General features: G+C 43.8%; 2 protein-coding genes across 10 annotated transcripts in view; one reads left to right on the forward strand and one right to left on the reverse strand.

Moving 5' to 3' along the window:
* Ak5 (adenylate kinase 5) overlaps window positions 1-2,956 on the forward strand; it is a 170,408-nt gene extending 167,452 nt beyond the window's left edge. For all 3 annotated transcript variants that reach the window (XM_087897463.1, XM_085677535.2, XM_048453554.3), the window contains one exon: window positions 1,787-2,956. In XM_087897463.1, coding sequence (XP_087753589.1) covers window positions 1,787-1,855 — 69 coding nt within the window. In that variant the 3' untranslated portion in view covers window positions 1,856-2,956. The remainder of the gene's footprint in view (window positions 1-1,786) is intronic.
* Zzz3 (zinc finger ZZ-type containing 3) overlaps window positions 2,955-19,867 on the reverse strand; it is a 66,186-nt gene continuing 49,273 nt past the window's right edge. For 6 of the 7 annotated variants that reach the window (XM_085677531.2, XM_085677529.2, XM_085677530.2 and 3 more), the window contains 10 exons: window positions 19,210-19,348; window positions 17,267-17,414; window positions 17,065-17,180; window positions 16,422-16,493; window positions 15,428-15,529; window positions 14,367-14,462; window positions 12,089-12,241; window positions 9,363-9,497; window positions 7,811-7,911; window positions 2,955-7,553 (listed from right to left, as the gene is read on the reverse strand). In XM_085677531.2, coding sequence (XP_085533657.2) covers window positions 7,409-7,553; window positions 7,811-7,911; window positions 9,363-9,497; window positions 12,089-12,241; window positions 14,367-14,462; window positions 15,428-15,529; window positions 16,422-16,493; window positions 17,065-17,180; window positions 17,267-17,414; window positions 19,210-19,348 — 1,207 coding nt within the window. In that variant the 3' untranslated portion in view covers window positions 2,955-7,408. The remainder of the gene's footprint in view (window positions 7,554-7,810; window positions 7,912-9,362; window positions 9,498-12,088; window positions 12,242-14,366; window positions 14,463-15,427; window positions 15,530-16,421; window positions 16,494-17,064; window positions 17,181-17,266; window positions 17,415-19,209; window positions 19,349-19,867) is intronic. The other variant, XM_085677532.2, reaches the window with a different exon arrangement.

Consider the following 19,867-nt stretch of genomic DNA (forward strand, 5'->3'; position numbering starts at 1 on the left):
TGAAAGACTGAAGAGCTATCTGTGATTGAGGGATGCTGTGTGCAATTATGAAGACATCATGGTAAAACCCACTATTTAGTACAATTAGCAGATGGTAAAATCATCTGAAAACGTGCCGACTGTGCACAGAGTCTCTGGCAAGGAACCAGATACTCTTCAGAGCCTGGGCATCACGGGCTGGATACTCTAAAGAGCCAGGGTAGCACGGGATACTTCAGTCAGTTCTTAGACCACCAGGCCTCTGCCTCCCTCTGCCCAATACTTTCCCCACTTGTTAGCATTTGGATGGACCTCCATAGCTGGTGGCTTCAAGCCCTCAGGACAGCCTCCCCCCTGCCCATTGCAGGACACCACTGGTGACCACGGCTCCAGTCACCCATCTGCTCACTGACCTATGTGTATGCAGTTTTACTAGAAACTGTGTAGGAACTCAGTTCCTTTTTAAGTGGTAATTGCCCATCAACTCTCCTAAGCAAGCAGGGCCTGCGAGGTCTAAGGCATGCTACCAGCATCTCTCTGGCCTCCGCAGAGGTTCTGGGGCCAGGCCCTGCCTTCTGAAGAGGAGCTTTATGTTCACTCTCTGCAGCGGCTGGCTGGGTGTCCAGTAAGCCACCCCTCCTGCTCCATCTGCTGCTGGCTCCCTATACGGGTGAATCATCTATCTCCGACAACTCTGCCCCAATATCTGCACATTGTGGGCCTGGTCTCTGCTTCTTCAGACCCCTGCTCCTGAGCACTCTAGTCTAGGCTACACTCCCACCGTGATCTAAGGGCTCTCACGGCAACACCCACGTGTCCCTTGATTTCTAACAATACTCAGAGCACGGCCCTCAGTTTGCTGTTTGGATGAACTTTCTGCTTTAGAGCATTTAGGTCAGATAAACTTATGAGTTCTCAGATACCCCATCCTCAAATACACTCAACGGTCATTCATTTGTCACAGTAGATGAACCTGTACTTGTCACCCAGAGGCAATGACTGACATCAACACCTTCGTGTTGTACACTGTATGTTTGGACAAGCCTGCAATGTGAAACAACTACACTCAGATCCTCCCACTCGACCCTCACCACCCTCTGCACTGCCACGGCCTGACTATACAGCACGTGCCCCTTGCTGACTGGCTTCTGCCACTTAGTAATGTGCATGGAAATCTCGTTCGTATTAGTCTGAAGTGACCTCCACTATTACTTGCCTGTGTAAATGCTAAGAGACATCTTGGTACCTTTCAAGTTTTGTCTATCACGAAAGAAGCTGCTGTAAACACGCACAGGCAGGTTTGGGGTATCCGAGTTCCATGTGGAATAAAACTGCCGGGGCCTCACAAGTGGCCATGCCATTTCCCACTCATCTAGAGTTCTGCCTGTTTCACATTCCAGCAGCATTGGGTGGCATCGGCCTTGGGCTTTGAGGCATGCAAATAAGTGTGTAGCGCTGCTCTTCCATCTTAGTCTAGAGAGGTTAATTCTATTTATTGGGTCTCACTATGTAGCCTTGGCAGGCCTACAACTGGGTATGTGGACCAGGCTGGTCTTGGACTCAGAGAGCCACCCTCCTCTCCGTTCTTAGTGCTGTGACTAAATGTGAGTCACTCCAAAGGGACTTGCTTTTGAAGCCTTCGTTTCTCACTCTAGCCTCTGTGGGTGCGGGTGGGGAGCGGTGAACAGGACGACACAATGTTTTAAGTTTGCTGAGCAGAAGCAGGTAATCTTGTTTCATTATCTTAAAAAATGACATCTACAAGCAGGCCAGGGGGTCAATAACTCTCTCTTCCTTTCAAACACAGGTAAACGCAGAGGGAACACCAGATCAAGTTTTTCTTCGGCTCTGCGCAGCTATTGACTCTGTATTCTGAAGGAGAAAACGCATAACTGCTAAGGAAAGCAGAGACAGAAAAACATGAAATTTGTCCCCTAATTAACACGTTTCCCTTTGCCCCCCCTCCCTATCCTAGCAGGCTGTTTCCTTCCCAGCCCGACTTACGTAAGAGATATCTGGAAGCCATGCATGGTATCTTTGGGACTGCCCACTTTCCCTCCTGTAGACAGCTGTCCTCTCTGGTACATGTTTTTCTGTCACCAGGCTGTACTGCAGAGCAAAGTCAGGATAGGAAGAGCAGTGTGGGATCCGCCTGTGCTGTTTGTGTCCCGGGGCGGATGGAGTCCGACCCATCCCACAGGGAGAACACATCCCTAATTCTCCATCACAGCTTCCTTCCCACCCATTTCTTTCCTCCCTGAAGTGGGTACTTCCTTAGCATGGGGCAAGCCCGGACACGTCATCCTGCACTGGCTCTGGTGGGAACTTTAACTGCCCTGTGGAACACAGAGGCAAAGAGTCAGCAGTACTTGACAGAAATGTTTCAAAATAAGACATTGTCCAGCTTCTCTAAGGGAGCCAAAAGGGCAGTCAGCACTATCCATGTTTGAGAGCCCAGCTACATGGAATCTGAGCAACTGTACAAGCTACTCTGTGTGTGGTGTGGTATGTCTCAGCATCAGAGACTGGAAGGAATTTAAAAGTAGGAGAGATGATGACTACTTCACTCACTGGACAAAACCATCTTGCAGTTCTGATACGAGATGATTACTCCCTGACATACTGCCCAAGTAAAGAGAAAGGAACAGTACCCTAAGCGACGCCGGGGGACAGGCTAGTGCGTGGGTGTCTTGCAGCTATTGTGTTTGTTTCATGGGCCTGCTCCATGGGTAAATACTTGCACCACACCAGAGAGGCGTGGGTCTTTGTGCGGAGCTGTTGAACTGGAGCTGCTTCTGTCTTCTGAAATACCTGCGTCTTGCGCTCAGTCACCACACAACACACAGTTTGGTTTGCATGATTCTTTTCCTCAGTGAGAGTGCAAATACAGATGTTTCCAGGACAGAACTGTATTTTTAAAATCATTTTTTCCCTCAAAACAGTTATGTACAAATGAAATAAATGGAAACCAGCAAAACTCTTTCTCTATTTATTTGTAACTCACATCGTTCTGGAAAGCCTTTGACAGCTTTCATTCCAAACAGAAGCAAACATAGTAATAGTTTAAAATTATGATCTACTTATATGGTTTGAACTTTGGCCACAGACCAGATCTGAGCTATTACAGAAAAATTGTGAATGTATTCATGATACATGGTCATTTTCATATTTCTTTTTCTCTAGCACTGGCTCCTAAACAGAAATGCCAGTGTGTGCTAGACAAGAAAGTGAGTTTCTTTGGTTACAATCAGGTCTCTATTACCAGAAAGGGTGCATCATGTTCCCAAATCCACACAGCTGTGAACGCTGACACTATCCCAGGCTGTCACTCATGACAGGGGACATGGACATCTGAGCAAAGATGCCAAGTGCTGCTCAAGGATCAAAGCTTAAACAAGCAATTCTAGGGACTAACAGTCTCCAAACACAACACACACACTGGCAAACACCACACCACAGCTCTGGATGAGGAAATGAGGAAGTAGACACGCAGGGAGACCAGCCCGCGGTTCCCTCAGGTGGCAGCTACTTCAACAGAAATCAGTACCTGGGAATGAAAATCAGTCTTCTAAAGAACAGCTAAAATGTACATTGCTCTTGTGAGTGGCTTCCAACAACATCACTATTTCTTCATAGCACGGTTGTACATGTATGTGGATAACATCACAACACAAATGTCAACTCCCTGGCTATGACCTACACTCAAGACCACACCTGAACTGGTCTGTGCCCTCCCTGACACCATCAGCCGGACCCTCCCTCTCACACATTTGCTCAAGCCACAGTGCCTGCCTTCAAAGCTGCCCAAGCAAACCAAGTTCTTTGCTGGCTCTGGGCCCTGACCACTGGCATCCTTTTGCCTTTTCCTACAGCTGATCCACACAGCTAGTTCCCACACTTCAAATTAATTACCCTTGCCACTGAGGGTTTCTCAACCTAAGGTTGCTCTTCACACTGATATTTTTCTTTTATTTAACTAAGGGCTATTTAAGTTTATTTGAACATTGTTGTCTTCTGTGCTGGTCTATAAGCTCCACAGAGGCCTGGAGTTTCTATCACAGTTCCCAACACATCTGTTACTACTGAGAAATAGCATGTTATAAGTTTCAGTGCCTTTCATTTCCCCATTACATGCCGTTAGTACAAATCAGTAACTAGTTCCTAGAACTCAATCAAAGGTACTCCACTTTCCCAGCTGTGACTAGAACCCAAAATGTCACAGCAAGCATGACAGCCACACCCACGGATGATCTGACTGGTTAAGCTGGATGCAGAGGCTGGTCCTCTAGGGCAGGTCAAGGGACCTCTGAGAGTTACTGGCACCTCATGTACTGAGCCCCACTACCTCTAAAGAAAAAAAAGGTTTAACTTAGCAAAACACTGGGTCGTATAACCAACAATTACTGTAGAGAATCTGCTAAATTGTCAAAGCCTAGAGACACAGACATGGACTGTGTTCTCAAGAAGCTCAATGTGACACAACTCTCAGAAATCAATCCATTTAACAGATACATACTCCCTGTAAGCAAAGCAGTGGGCTTTGGTTTCCTCTGGGATCATATAAATAGCAGTTACTAACTCTGTCACTGAAAACCAGAACTGTGTAGGCTTAAAAGGACAATGCCTGGAGATGCTCACTTCCCCCAGGGCACCCAGAACCATGGGTTTAAACGTGTTATCCATAGTAAGAAAGTTCATTTATCGTATCTCACATGGCCGTAAGGGAAACATCACAACACAAGGCTGGTCTGGTACAGCAGGTCACTTTCTGTCACCTTGAAATACTATTCTCATACCTCAGTCAGCTGTGTCCTGGGATCTAAGTGAAGGGAGGGAGAGAGGAGTCAGGACACCACGGTCAGGTGGGAGCAATGGAGATGCATGCGTGTTCCTGCGAGTCACAGCACTGGGCACTCTGGGGCACCTCCAGACACTCACAGGTCTCTCTCCTGTGTCAGGAATGTGGCCATGGGACCAGGTTTGTACTCTAGCAATGCACAAAGGTATCAAAAACACACCGAGTACACGGAGTACCTGATACTGGGGGTGTTCCTGCTTAGGAGACCAAGCCTAACGCAGACAAATCTTAAGGGCAGGTCTCATTACTACACTAACAATAATGCCTCGAGGCATGTTTCTTTCTGGCTAGGTCTCCCATGAAAACAGGGTAATAAATTAATCTGCCTCATTGGCTTGAGAACCCAGTGAGCTGCCTGCCACATGCTTGCTTTGTGCTCTGTAAGGACTGTCTCGGCATTTGCTATTGGTGCCTCTCCCTGAAGGAAGCATCCTCTCCCCAACATCAGCTTTGGTGTATTGGCAGCAAACAACTTGAGCATCATAAGCCACAAGATAAATCTGACCTACTAAGACACTTCACAACAAGCACAGCGGTCAGCAGCCAGTATTCCTTGCAGACAGATGAAAGGTCCACACACAAAGAAAAGCACTGCCCACTCTGCAATCCTCCAATAAAATTACAAGAAAACATTCCCACCAAGTCATAGGGATGATGTGCTTAGAGCTGAAAAATTCAAAATAAATCCATCTTCTGTTCAAACAGGAAAAACCCACATCACGACCTCCGCCTAAAACCTTCGCCTTTGAGAAAGCGTTCAAGTGTTTGTCCACTCTTGATGTCACTACAGCTGCACCGCTCACATCCCCTTCCAAGGTGTACTTCAAGCTTCATGGGATTTGTGGATGGATGGGAACTGCTCTCAGAACTATCTGGTACTATTATTTCTATACAGCCAGCTGTGCCTGTCCTGTATGTTTACAGATGGAAGGCAGCCCTCTGGCTGTGTGCTGAGCATTTACTATAGAGACACCTAGTGTAGCTGTCTCTCCTTCACAATAGACTGCATCAATATGACCAGTGATACATTATCAATATATTATTTAAAATTCTCATTTCCATATTTAAAATTCTATTTTTCTTACTTAAAAATTTCAGGGTAGATTTTAATACTTTGCTAAGTATTGAAAAGAATTAGTAAATAATGTTCCCTGACCTTAAAAACAGGAAAAACAAACAAGGTTAAAAACAAGACTAGTATAATACTTAATCCACCATAGAACATACTATCTTTTCCTGGTTGATAACTGTTGGAAATCACCTGTTTCTGTACAGGAAACTTGACTTTGACAGGACAGAACTGCTCGAGCGAACCCCGTGTGGACGTTAGTGAGCGCCCTGCTGTGCAGTGTGCAGCACACTGCAGACACTAGCACCCCCAGCAGGAGGCAAGCTCACGCTCCCTCTTTACCCTTTGTAGAGAACAGAAAGTGCCACAGATGGAACAGGCTTTCAAGTGATGAATTCTAGCTAACACTTGCTGAAAGGAAGCCACGACGAGCATTCTATAATAGAAACAACATGTCCACATAGTTTATTTCTCACAGTTATCCCGACAAGTGAACATTTCAAGAACGTACTGCAGACAGATAAGAAACGTACAAAATGTTTTAAATGATGCACAACGAAATCCAGCAGTATAAAAGAATGCTTGTGAACGCTTGCTCACTGTGCAGACTACATTTAATCACTCATTAAATAGTAATAAAAATACAATCTTTTATGGATCTTGTGCATACTACAAAAGAGGGAAAAATGATCACCATATATATGATTTTTATATTAGGCAGTTTTCTTTGACGAGTTGTACGGACAACTCCGAATACAGAGGCAGAAGGCTGTGTATCTCAAGGGATGAACGCTGTGACTCAGACTTTACACAGTCTACCACTGGCACTCTTCACCACAGTCTGTACACATCACATGATCATCTTTATAACATGACTTTAAAAATAGATCTGCGTGACAACTTTACGACATTCACACCCGTGAGCTGGCTACGGAAGCAAAGCACAGCCACCTCATGCTTTGCTCTTGGTAAGGACAGTTCATCGTGATTAAAAGTTAGGTATCAGACCGTTAAGCAGCTCCAGTCTACTAAAGGCCATCAGTGACCACCGGACAGAGTTCTTTTAGAGTACACATCCTAGAAGCAAACACCAGCATTGGTTAGAACTTCGTCTATGAGTCAGTTTCTGCGCTGAAAACTATTTTCACAAAACTGAAAGCCACTAAACTGATTTAATATAAATACCTTGTCTTCCATCACCACACTTATGACCGAGGTCTTTGAAACCTTTGGGATTTACTCTCGCGTTAACGCGTGCTCTCATCTCGCCCATCTCAGATCACCACCTACAAGGCTTTACGGTGGTGGTGGAATCTCACCAGGAAAACGCTCAGCTCACCAGGAATGTTCAGCTGCTGATCTACAGCCACACGGTGCAGAGCTGCACTTGATGAGAACACTCGGGGAGCTCTCATGCTGTGAGTGTCCACACTGCGCACACCTTCCACAATGCCGCCATTGCTGTGTGCTGACGAGAACTAGTGCCGACACCCTCTTCCACGTCATCTGTTGGCTGGGAAGTAGTTGGGGTCAAGATAACTGTAACTAGTGCCCTGGGACACACAGTAGTCTCTGTCTAAGAACGTCTCTGACTTATAAACAGGCTCTAACTGGTGATCATCCTTGTGAACATCTGTTTCATGTGGGCTGCAAGGAGAAAACACAGAGAGACTCATCATCACACGACTACAGATGTGTCTCCATCCACCCACCACAGAATCTTCTCAGTTAGACTGACCCCTTGGAAAGCTCTAATAGGAAACTGCTGGAAAGCTGATGCGCGACGGGATTTAAGGAAAATTTTAGGTGCTTAGAGTAAAATCTAATACATGAAATCATTGTTACACAAGAAGTTTGGGAATAAAGTTTGAGGTTTCTGTCCCCAGAACAAAGGAAACACTTACCAGTCTGAACACGAGTCACAGAAATCCAGAGACATCTCTGGAGGACAGTCCTGGCAGTGCCAGCGGACACCCTGGATAGGCTCGGCACCACAGTTGTCACACTGCAACAGACAGACAGGCAGAGCACTTGACTAGGTTTCCTTTCTCTAAGGAGGCACAGGACATGACACAGACAGACCCTTCCCCCACGCCGTAGAGAAAACAACGCACTAGCTTAGAATTCCCAGGGAAGGAGACTACGGGTGGATGAGAAATAACCTTTGTATTTACCCAACAAGTTTTTAAGTCAGTCACCTCAAACTCGGGCATTCTGCCAACGGTCCACCAGTGTGTGAATGTGGACACCTGATTTGCTCATACCAGACCTATAGTTGCCCAGGAGTATAGTGCAGACACCCAGAGAGCGCCAAACTCCTCTGTGGACAGTCACCAGCCTGAACCCCATAGGAAATGCACGACAAGATCCCTCAGCCTGCCCTCCATGTCAAATCTGGAAATCAAAGTGTGATGGTTTGAATGAGAATGACCCCATAGGCTCATGTTTTTGAGTGCTTGGCTCCCAGTTGGTAGAATTCTTTGGAAACGATTAGGAGGTGGGGTTTGAGTTTCAAAACTCAAGTCTGCCCTCGTCTTTCTGTTCACTGCCTGCGGGCTGGGCTGTAAGGCTCGCAGCTGCTGCTGTAGCATCTGTCTGCTTCCCACCATGACAGCCCTGGACTCGTCCTCTGAAACTAAGCCCCCAATTAAGTGTGGTCCTTTATGAGAATTTCCTTGGTCACGGTGTCTCGTCACAGCAATAGAAAAAATTAAGACAGAGTAAATCTCATTTCCTCTCAAAAAATCTAGAAGCCAGTTAGGAAAATCCCTTAAGGATGAGTGAGGTGACGGGCAGGTCAAGAGGAAAGGGTACTCCACAGGCCCAGCAGTCACCCCCACACACCTCAACACTGTCATGTGTGTGACCAACAGCAACACATTATGGTCTTGCTGAACTTTCCCCAAGCTCACTAAGTGCAGTCACTTTTTAAACTCCTTGGTAAACCCCGCGTGAGGCAGCCTCTGACCACTTTCATGTACTTCAGGTGGACTCAGCTATTTTATTTGAAGACAGTCTCACTCCACAACCCTGGTGGTCTCAAGCTCACAGAGACCCGCCTGACCGCCGGGATGAGCAGAACCTGAGTCCTCCTCTCTCACTCCCAGCCTCGAGCACCCAGGAATGTATCTGGAGCGTGTACAATGAATGGCTCCTCCACCAGCCTCCTGAAGCTCAATGAGGCAGCTCAACGTGAACCAGGGAATGTGTTCATGGCCAGCGGGGACTAGGGAAGCAGCAGGTGACCTTCATCCTGGCTACTGCACATGACAGACAACTGCGTTCTCTTCTCCACACAGAGCCAAGACTATGACACCCACACTGTAGGCACAACTTTGCCTAAAAGAATTACAGAGAAACTTACGAACCTTTCCCTGGATGCTTATTGACGTTAGAGCTAACTATTTCAGATACCCCTCTCCACCCTTCTAAAAATGAGATGACCCAGTTGCTCACCTTAAAACCCACATGCTGCACAAACCCACTTTCTGCTTGCATCTGCTGCAGCTTCTGCTTCTTTAACTTTTTAAACTGCAATAGTTCTTTATATTCAGGCAAACTCCTATACATGATAGGAATGCTTTCCTCATCCTGTTAAAAAGAACAAAATACAAAAGTGTTAGTTTGATAATGAAAATGGACAAAGTGTAAGAAATACAATCCTAATTATTTTTCTACTGACATTTCTCACTTTTAAGACCAGAAAATTAATGCTAGTATTATTAGCTAGACTGGAGGTCAACAGTTCATCAATCCTCCCGTCTCTGCTGCCCCAGCACTAAGAGTGTAAGCATGCCATCATGCCCAGTTGTTCACCTCTTATATGCTTATGCACCAAGCACTTTACACACTGATCCGTCGCTCCGATTTCATAGGACTTTAAATGCTATTCCAAGGTTGAACTACACTGCCTCACCACGTAGGGCGGTGTGACTCCACTTCTGTCACACAACAGTGACAGCCCAAAGTCACCAGGGCTACCTCACAAGCCTATTAGACCCCTCCCTGCTCTGCAGTAGTTTCTTTCTTCTAAGTTTTCACACTTAGCTTTGTAAATGCTATTTTTTTTTCAAACAAGCAAACCAATGTCCACCCTTGCTTTCTAGTCTGCATCCTGTAGTGACTGGGCAGAGCAGCAGTCTTCACTCAAGGGAAGACCTGAGTTACGCTGGCTACTTAGAAAACAATGTGGACTACATAAATACAACACCAGATCACAAGGTGTGAAATCCAGTGGCGACTGCTGCAGCCCTGGAACTGACCAGCAGTGTCATTCAAAAGCGTCCCGTGAAGCCTGTCCTTCTCCCTTCTCAGTGTCCAGTCCCACAGTCACTTTCCTCTAGGCTCCCCTGGTTCCCACTCAACAGTTACACACTGGACCTTGCCTTTAAGAGTGCACGCTCCAAACGTGAGCCGCATGCCTCTCACAATGCTCCTTCCCATCTCTCTTGACCATCTGGTACGAATATTTTCCCCCTAAATAGTTCAGTCTGCAGATGGGTAAACCAAAAGATACAGAAAGACCTACAGATACAGCAACCACCAAGTGCTTTCACTTGGTCACCTCTGTACAGAGAGACTGACAGACGGTGGGCACAGGAGCTGGAGGGGTACAGAGACACGGGAGACGCTGTCTGACAAAGCTTCAGGTAGCAGGGTGGGAAGGATTTTAGAAACCAATACTACTGAACTGTGTACTCAAGAGCTTTCTGAGTTATATTATTTCAGGTTTACTTAGAAGGGACTAATTTCAATACTAAGGTGGAATACAGATGTTTCAATATGGCTAAGGTGGAATACAGATGTTTCAGTAAGAAGCAGATGATGCACATATAGTATCTTTAGCTGCTGTGTCTTTGGAAAGAGAAACCTATACATGTTACCATCAGAAGATTCATAAATACACATTTTAAATAGCTATGTGGATCAGAAGGGTATGGTGATACATGGTTGTAATTCTAGCTCTGAGGATGCTGAAGCAGGAGGATTATCATTTCAAGACTTTCCTAGGCTACACAGAGACAAAAAGTTAAATCTAATTAACTTTACTATATTATTTTGTCAACTTAAAGGTTTTTTTTATATTGGGAAATGAATCAAGGGCCTTGGACACACTACAGTGATGGTCACTGAACGCCTGTTTGAAATGGTCTGCACCCGCCCCACATGGCTAACTCTCAGCCAGTCTTTCTGAACCATCTTCACTCTCTGACCTCCCTCTTAAGTGACACAAATGTTCCCTTTATTCCTCTGAAGCACTAAACAACTGCTTACTGATGTGATCCGTCAACAAGCCCAAGATGTAGAAGAACAGAGAGATATGTATGCTCACAGCGCCTGGGACAACCTGTCACATGCATGTTTAGTGAAGCATTCCTCATCTGCAGCACACTAACCACCACAGGACAGAATCACAGGTGAAAGCTGCATCTCCAGGAAGCTGCATCAGCATGGGCATCTCCATTAACATCTCATGTTCCGATTCTGTGCAACCCGAGTTTTAGTGTACACTCTTTAAGCAAGGACTCAAACATTTCATCACAGGAAATTCAGAACAAAGGAACAAGTCAAATGACACAAAGGGATGCAGCTGACACAATCCACACTGTCAACAAATGACCCAGTTTTCAGTGCAGGCAGTTAGGGTAAAGAAAATGAAAGGAGGGTTTTCACCCCCACCCCTAGTTCACTGCAGTTTCTGGATCCAAACAAGCAAGTCAAAAGCACTTCGAGACTGAGTACAGCTCAGCTGGCAGAGTGCTTGCCTATGGAGCATGTGTGTGTACGCACATGGGGAAATAACTGCGGCAACCAGACACTCCATTGCAGGAAGAGTTCCCTCCTCATAAACCTGAGCTTGGTGTCCTCAACTCCTGCCAATGGAGCTAACACCACCAGGTCAAATTACTAAAGCTGAGCGACAGAAGACGGGCTCCCTGGGCTCTTCTCACGACTTAGGCAATGCTGAAGTTCTTTTTCCCCATAAAAAATAAAGCATATTAACTTTAAAATCTGACATGTCAAGTTAGAGGAGAATCTGTCCTCAGCAATCTGAAGAGGACAGTCAGAAAATCAAGTACTCTCACAATGCACATCACCAGCAATCTCTGAAGAGAAGAGATAACTGAAAAACTACATACATAATGTCCAGTCGTCTGTATAGAAACAGGGAACTAACGTACCGACGCCTCCTCGGCAGGAGTGTTCATGTGGTCATGGAAGCAGGACCGGTCATCGTCTTCATCCATGTACACAGGCGGCTCATGTGAAGTCATGAAAGTGGAAGGTTTAAAGAGGTGCTTATTAAGGGGGTGCTGTCGTCTGCTTGTTGAAGACTATGTGAGAAAACAAATGTCTTATTGGAACGATGAAATCTCACTAACAGCACCAAAAGTACAGAAACATGCACGCACCCTACCGGTTACAAGAATTCAATGCTGGCTCTACTGAACTCTTACGATCAATTTATACTGAAAATCACAGCACAAAATGGTCTGAGTCAGAATAACACCTTCCAGTGAGAGAGAAGTTGTCACAATACTCGAGTATCTAAAAAGAATCACCTAACACCAAGTAACTGCTTGCCTTGTAACAATATCACATGGCCTCACAACTTTCTGACAAAGTCGTTAGAGAGGAAGAAACATAGGCACAAGGAGCCAACATGTCATGGTGAGGGCAGTCTAGCTACAAGGCAGCAGAACCAGGATTAGACCTGGATGTGGCACAGCCCTCACTATCAACACTATGCTCATGGGTAATGGACACCACAGGCATAGTTTTCTGCACTGTGAGAGCCACCATTTCACCCACTTCACAGTTGAAATCTTACCACGGTCAGGAACCACTGCGGCTATGGCTACACTAGACCTCCACACTCACAGTGTCTATGACCTTACAAAAGACTACACACAGAATGAAACAAAGTTAGGCTTCGCCAGGATTTTTTCTGGTCATTACTCACTCTTAGCTGTAAAAACACGAGGTATAAAATAATATATTAATAAACTTACTTTAGAAAGATTAACTAAGGGCACTTGCCTAGCTAAATACAGTCCTGGGTTTGAACCACAGCACAGAGAGAGAAGGGGAGGAGGGAGAGGGAGGACAGACGAGAGCCATGAGGAGTGGAGCTGTCAGTCTCAACACTGGTGTGCAGTGTCCAGCACTCCAAGGCTGTAAGAGCTGTACACACCATCGGTACTTAAAACAATCAGCAAACTAAAGCAAGCTTGAAAACCTTGGTTAAAAACAACTTCAAAACCTGATGGTGCTGGAGAGATGGCTCAGGTGTTAAGGGTACTTACTGCTCTTGTAGTGTTGGACTTTGATTCCCAGAACCCACACGGGAGGCTCACAACCTCCTAAAACTCCAGCTCTAGTGGAATCCAATGCTCTGGCCTCTGTGGGCATCAGCATTCATGTACAAATACCCACACATAGATAAATAATTTAAAAAGCAAATCTTTAAAAAATTTTAAGATGTGAACTATAGAAACACTTTCCTCAATGTAACATTAAAATGACGTCAACTAGCACCCACCAGGAAGGTAAAGTTAGCTTCCTTTAAGTGAAGAGGGAACATGGCAGAAAGGAGAGTTATAAGGATTTATCAAGCTAACAAAAGCAGCTGACTGTGCCTAGTTTTCCTAGTTACAATTCTCCACAACAGGCTGCGAGTTAATGCAGTGCCCTGCCCGTCAGAGACACTAGTGGGTAGTGGAGAGCGGTGGCTACAGATCTAACTCCACGGTAGACTCCTGGTCTTGCGTGCTAAAGGTCCCTAGGCTCAACCCCTAGGGCTTGGGGGCAAAAAGGCTGCTTGGAACTAACTACGAAACACAGCAGCACCATCTGCCATCCCAGTATTCTGCTCCAGTAGGGACCAGAGGAGCCTTGATCTACACAGCAAGTTCTAGCTGAGCTAGGGCCACAAAGTGAGATTCTATCTCCAAAGCAACATTCTAGCTTATTCGTTTGTGACAAGACAATTAATTTACATGTTATTAAGGCCTAGAATGCCTTTGTATGAAAAGGTCTGGAGAGAATGCGTAGCTCATAAGCAATAACCGCCTGCCAAGGGGAAGGGAGGACATGCTACAGCTCTAGAACCGCGGTGAGGGCCAAGGACCTCAGCAACACCTCTACCTTATGCAGCAAAGCCAACAGAGAGCGAGCCTACATTTCAAAGTCCACACCTGATAAAATCTAACATCATTAAGACATTCCCAATAAAAAACTGGTACAAAAGCCCTTCAAGCACTCATATTACTTCCGAGAAAAAAACAAAGAGCTGCCGAAGCCCAGCACGTTTCTCTAAGCAGCAACCACAGACTCTCACTCTGCACTTGTACTCAGCACAGTGAAATGTCAGACGAGGGTGCAGCCCAGCACACTCATACCCACACGGAGCTCTCCAGCCAGTGACTTCAGCTAAGGTTGCTCGTCTGTGCGCCTTACCTTTTTGGAGTATATATATAAGTTAGGTGTTCGGCCTGGCACTGGAATGCCGGCTTTAGTTAGCTTTATGAAGTACTTCTGTACACGACTGGCGACCTAAGGAGACACAACAGCTCCTTTAACACAATGAAACGATGCGACAGATGCCAAGTTTCAAGTGGTAACAATTAAATCAAGAAATACCTTTTAAAGGTCATCAAACACATCTGTATTTTTAAATCTTAACAAAATCATTTCAAATAAATTTAAATTTGTGTGATTTCAAAGCTGAGCTCTTCTTTTGCTTGGTGACATTGGGGAGCACAGCAGGAGGCCTGTCTACAGTTAACACAGTTGGGTGTGAGGGGGGCTGTGTGTGATAATTGGATGACATGAATGCAATGCCACAAACCCACCAGCACAATCTAACCAAAGTGATACTGCCAGCACGCTCTCTAAATACTCAGCAACTCAAGAGATACAATGCCCACTATGTATGAGCTCTAGGTCAGCTAGGGCTACACAGTGAGATTCTGTCTCCAAAGCAACAGTTCTAGCTTATTTGTTTGCGACAAGACAATTTACATGTTATTATGGCCTAGTATGTCTTTGTATGAAAAGGTCTGGAGAAAATGCATAGCTCATAAGTAACAACCGCCTGTCAGTACTCTCACCATAAAGTGAGAACAGGTTAAAAAAACAAAAAAATATATTTACTTATTTATTTATTTATTTACTCCCACACCCACCAAAAGACAGGGTTTCTCTCTGTAGGTTTGGAGCCTGTCCTAGAACTCACTCTGTAGACCAGGCTGGCCTTGAACTCACAGAGATCTGCCCTGCCTACCAAGTGCTGGGATTAAAGGTGTGTACCATCACCACCCAGCTTTACTATACATTTTTTTTTAAATGTTTTGCACTGATGAAAAGCACGGTTACTTGGACTGTTTCTTCAATCAACACAAAGACAAGCAATGCTAATCAACGTAAAACAGCACACACAAGAGCGACTGTAGCAGTTCTGCGTGTGTGGCAGCAGAATTGCCCACTAGAAGGCATCTGCATGCAGCCCTTCCCATCACCTGCTTGGCTGTCCGGTTGCCCAGCTCATCTGCAATCTTCTGCCACCGCCGAGATTCTACTTCTTCAGGAGGGTATTTCAGAAGTAGTTGTTCAAGTTTTTTCTGCACCAAACCCAAGATCAAGTTTTAAGTGAAAAATGTATTCCATTTAAAACACTCAATTTCAAATGTAGAGCTCAATAAAAATCAATAATAATAATAAAAAACTGGATTTCTAAATAAATCCATTCACATTTTACTCAAAGCGCAGTGCTGCTTTCCCTACTCTGGAGGCCAATTAGAGTGTTTCAAAGTAGAAAACAGGAAAACTTAGGAACACAAGAGACCATAGGCAAAATGAATGAAAACACTTATGTAAGTCCTCATAAAGCACAAGAAACCAGAAGAGAAATACATTTGGGTTGTGTACATCTGAGTGAATGCCACTCCCCAACTATCTCTGCTCCAGAATGTGCAGAAGATCCCCTGTAGCGCTAACAAAACCACATTCGTCTTCCTCTTTTATGTGATCTGTCATTCAAGCGTCTGATTGGGGACCAAAAGTCAGCTTCTAACATCACATAACCTACAGATAAACAACCTAACTCAACATATATCAAGTTCACACTCAACTGCAATCTGACAGAAGTGTCACTCACAGGCAGCCAGTCTGAGTTCCCAGCTCCCTGACAACAGAAATTAAAACCTAACTTGAAGGAGCTTTGCTTGTCTGGAGCCTTTCCTCTCAAAGCTGCTTCTTAGAATACCCATCACTTCTAGCCTCCTTCCCAAACCCAAGGCTTTTCTTTAAGAATTAGCCTCAAAAGATCATACACCTTCAAAATCCAAATTTCTTAAAATACGCAAAAAGGTATACAAAAGTAAATCTAAATATTTTAAACTCATGATTAAAAGGAATTCCAATGCAAGAGTAAACACTTGCCTGGTGGTGCTCATCCTACTATTAACAGCTTAGATTGTCTTTTAACCCAAATAAGCTACATGTGTGCATCACCTGTTCTTCAACCGTCCACAGCTGGTTGAAAGTTTCAGGTTTGGTGTCATCACACAGGCGACCTCTTATCATCTGCATGTAAAAGAAGGCTTTTAATAAATGGAAAACACCAAGGATATAGCCAAAGAGCACACAGGGAATTGTTTAGAATTTCCAAACTATCTCTGCATATTTTATATACATCACCTATTTCCTGATAAATAATTTTTTCATATTCTTGTATTTCTTTGGTTTTAAACTCTTAACAATCCTCACAAATAAACGACAGCAATTTATCTCTAGAAACAAGAAATGTGGGTTCAAAATTGAAAAGTAACGAGTCCTACAGAGGCAAGGCCACATTTGAAATCCTGGTCACACTCCACATGCCACTGGTCCTAGGCACAGTGCCCACAAAGGCCATTTAAAATCCATGAAGACCCTACAATGTAACTGACACCAATCACATTTTTAAGGGACTACAACTTGAAGACTGGAACATACACAAAGGGTCTCAGCTGGCAGGCTCGACAGACTTAAGTCTCTGGTTACCCTCAGAGTTTATGTGCCCATTATTTGTCAGTAAATGACTCTGCATTTTAAGAATACAGAGCAACAAAACATTAAACATTGTTATGCTTCTCAGGAATTTCCTATTACTTACCTGAGGACGATTATGGGAGCCTTCTGGACCATCACTCAAAGGCAACACAGAGTAAGAAAGGGACTCTCCATCCTTCTTAGCATCTAAAGGACTTTTTGGTCTTGCGGGCAAGCCTACTAAAAATAAAATCATACACAGAATTATTCAAGCAAGACACTACAAGACATTTTCCTCGTTAAATTCTTACCATGTGAGTTCTTACCTTTATCAAAAACTAATTTAACTCTCCTAGTATGTCTTTTGCGATTTTTAAATTCTCTTTCAAAGTTCCCAAGGCTGTTGGTATATTGGTCCCATACAATCTCAGGCAACTGAACAACTCTTTGTGGGTATGGAAGCCCTATATCAGCCTGGTAAAAAAGACAAAATAAAAACCAAAGTGCCAATCTACATTTAGTTCAAGAAGATAATAGGCACAATAAAATGTAAGAGGCACAGTGTAAACACTATTCTTTGTACTGCATCAGAGCAACTGCACACACCCAAGACTCATCAGCTCTAGTCACAAGCACACTGAAGGTGCTCAATGCACCAGCGCATCCTGAGATACACACACTCTGACACTCAGTCGCAAGGTTATACTTTATCTGTAACATAATAAAAAATGAATTCACAATCTGTAAGTCTGCCACATATAAATGACATTTTTCTTTCTGTCAGTGTGGAGCCTTGTACAAACACAGGCATCCCACACCATAGCTATGTCCCTTGTTCTAAATTATGACATCTAAAAAATGAAACTTCTAAATTAAATCTAGGACAAAGAAGTCTTCCTAAGCAACATAAACCCTGCCTGTTTATTGAGTGTCTGTATTTAATATTTTTAAAAAGTTACGATGTTCAATAACACATCCGTTTCTGAATTAAAAAAAATTCTAAATAAAACCTGGAAATGAAAAACAAGCAAACAGCCAAATGCATAAAAATCCAGTAAGTATGCCTAAATGCATGTTTTTGCTTACCAGACACAAAGTGAATACATTCAAAAGTTACATTAAAATTGATACATTATTTCCCTAACAGCTGTAATTTAATCTGCCAATAACTGCCATTTTGAGAATGATGTTTTTGTGCTCGAGCAAACCGTGTAATAATGATAAAAGATGGAGATATTTTCCATTTGTTTATTATAAGATCTCAGGCTATTGTTTAGGATTTTTTTTTTTAAATCTCTTTGAACTGTGTTCTCTTGTAGCACACGGTGACCTCAAATCTGATGGGTAGGTTTGAGGATGACTCACGAGCCTCATTCTTCAGCCAAGTTTTTGGCATTCTAAATTTATAACATACTGGACCAAGGGGAGCCTTATTTAACAGAAGGTACAATATAGCTCTAAAACCAATTTTAATCAGTCAATACAGAGATTATATATGTATTATGAAATGCAGTGTTTACTGAAACCAGAGAAAGGAACAATACATTGATTATATGTCAGTTACCCTGAGTCCATATTGATTTTATTTTCATGTTTTCACACAATGCTAATATTGAGGCTTTCAAATCTACTAAGTAAGGTTCAGTGGTAGCAGAGCACTTGGTTCCAGTCGCAGACCAAAGAGCGACACCCCCACACAATGTACTTAATCTATCAATTAAGGGGCTCCCTAGTTTGAGTCATTAAGTGTACATCTGAATGGCTCACTGTTAAAGTTTAAGCAAAAGTAAATGAAAAAATTAGTTTCACATTAAGGGGGGAAAAAGGTTTTTTCAAAATTAAATGAAATTCAGTTTCTCTTCAAGGATTTGGTTACGCCTATGCCTTAAATATGTAAAATAAACTTTTGTGTTACCTCTATAAACATTTGCTTTTTCTCTCAGTAGCAAATACAACCCAAACAAAAGCAGTTAGTAGTTAATAAACGCTCTGCACCAAGCCTCAGCTCCACATCTTAGAGCCCTGGAAGCAGGAGGACAGAGGAGCAGTGAGCACATCGCTCTGTCCAAACAGAGAACCTAGCTCTCTTCCCCTGGGCAAATCTCACTGTGCGATGGATAGGGAATATGACCTGGAAGGGGGTGGGGGGTGGAATTACATATTCTTAAAGCACAGACAGACACACAGAAAAACACATAATTATCTTAAATTACCAAGTATACTCCAGTCAATGTTTAAAAGTACCAAAGTACTTTTTTTTTTTTTGTACCTTCTTCTGGAGTTTTTCCACAAACCCAATAGGATTTTTTAGTGCTTCTCTCTGGTGTTTGCCTAAACTTTCCAGGTCTTGGACTGCTTGAGAACGCTGAGCCTCAAGAACAGCAATGGTCTGCAGCAGTCTCTGGTAACTGGAGACAAAGAGAGAGCTCACTAGAGTTTTCTACTGATAATAATAACTAAAAACTGAGTTCAAGTTATCATCTACTGTATATGAAGTCACACAGTCTTTTTCAAGTTACCTGAAAGAGTTTAGTAAAACATATTACTGGGAATAAATGAGGTCTTCCTGAGTTACGAAGTACCTAGTCAGAAAACATCAGTTAGAGAAAGCAAAGCCTTCTTCCCCATCTTAAACCTTCTAATTCTTGAACTTTAAATGAGTTCAGAAAATAAGAAAGCATTCTGACAATCCAGAAACCAAAGTTTTAAGAAACTTCTTAATAAAAGAATTAAAATCACATAATTTCACACAAGGAGACAAGGCAGCAAAGGCAGCCCACTGGCTACACTGTGCAGGACACAACATCTAAGGCACATTTTCTTCCCAAAGCCACAGTGGCCCACAGGCTGAGATGGTCGTAGGTCACAGGTTCTCATCTGCTCAAGCATCTCCTCACCCTTCCTTTTCCAGCACTCAAGACAAGGGC

The sequence above is a fragment of the Myodes glareolus genome, chromosome 17 (assembly GCF_982192425.1).
Source record: "Myodes glareolus chromosome 17, mMyoGla1.1, whole genome shotgun sequence".
Classification (NCBI taxonomy): domain Eukaryota; kingdom Metazoa; phylum Chordata; class Mammalia; order Rodentia; family Cricetidae; genus Myodes; species Myodes glareolus.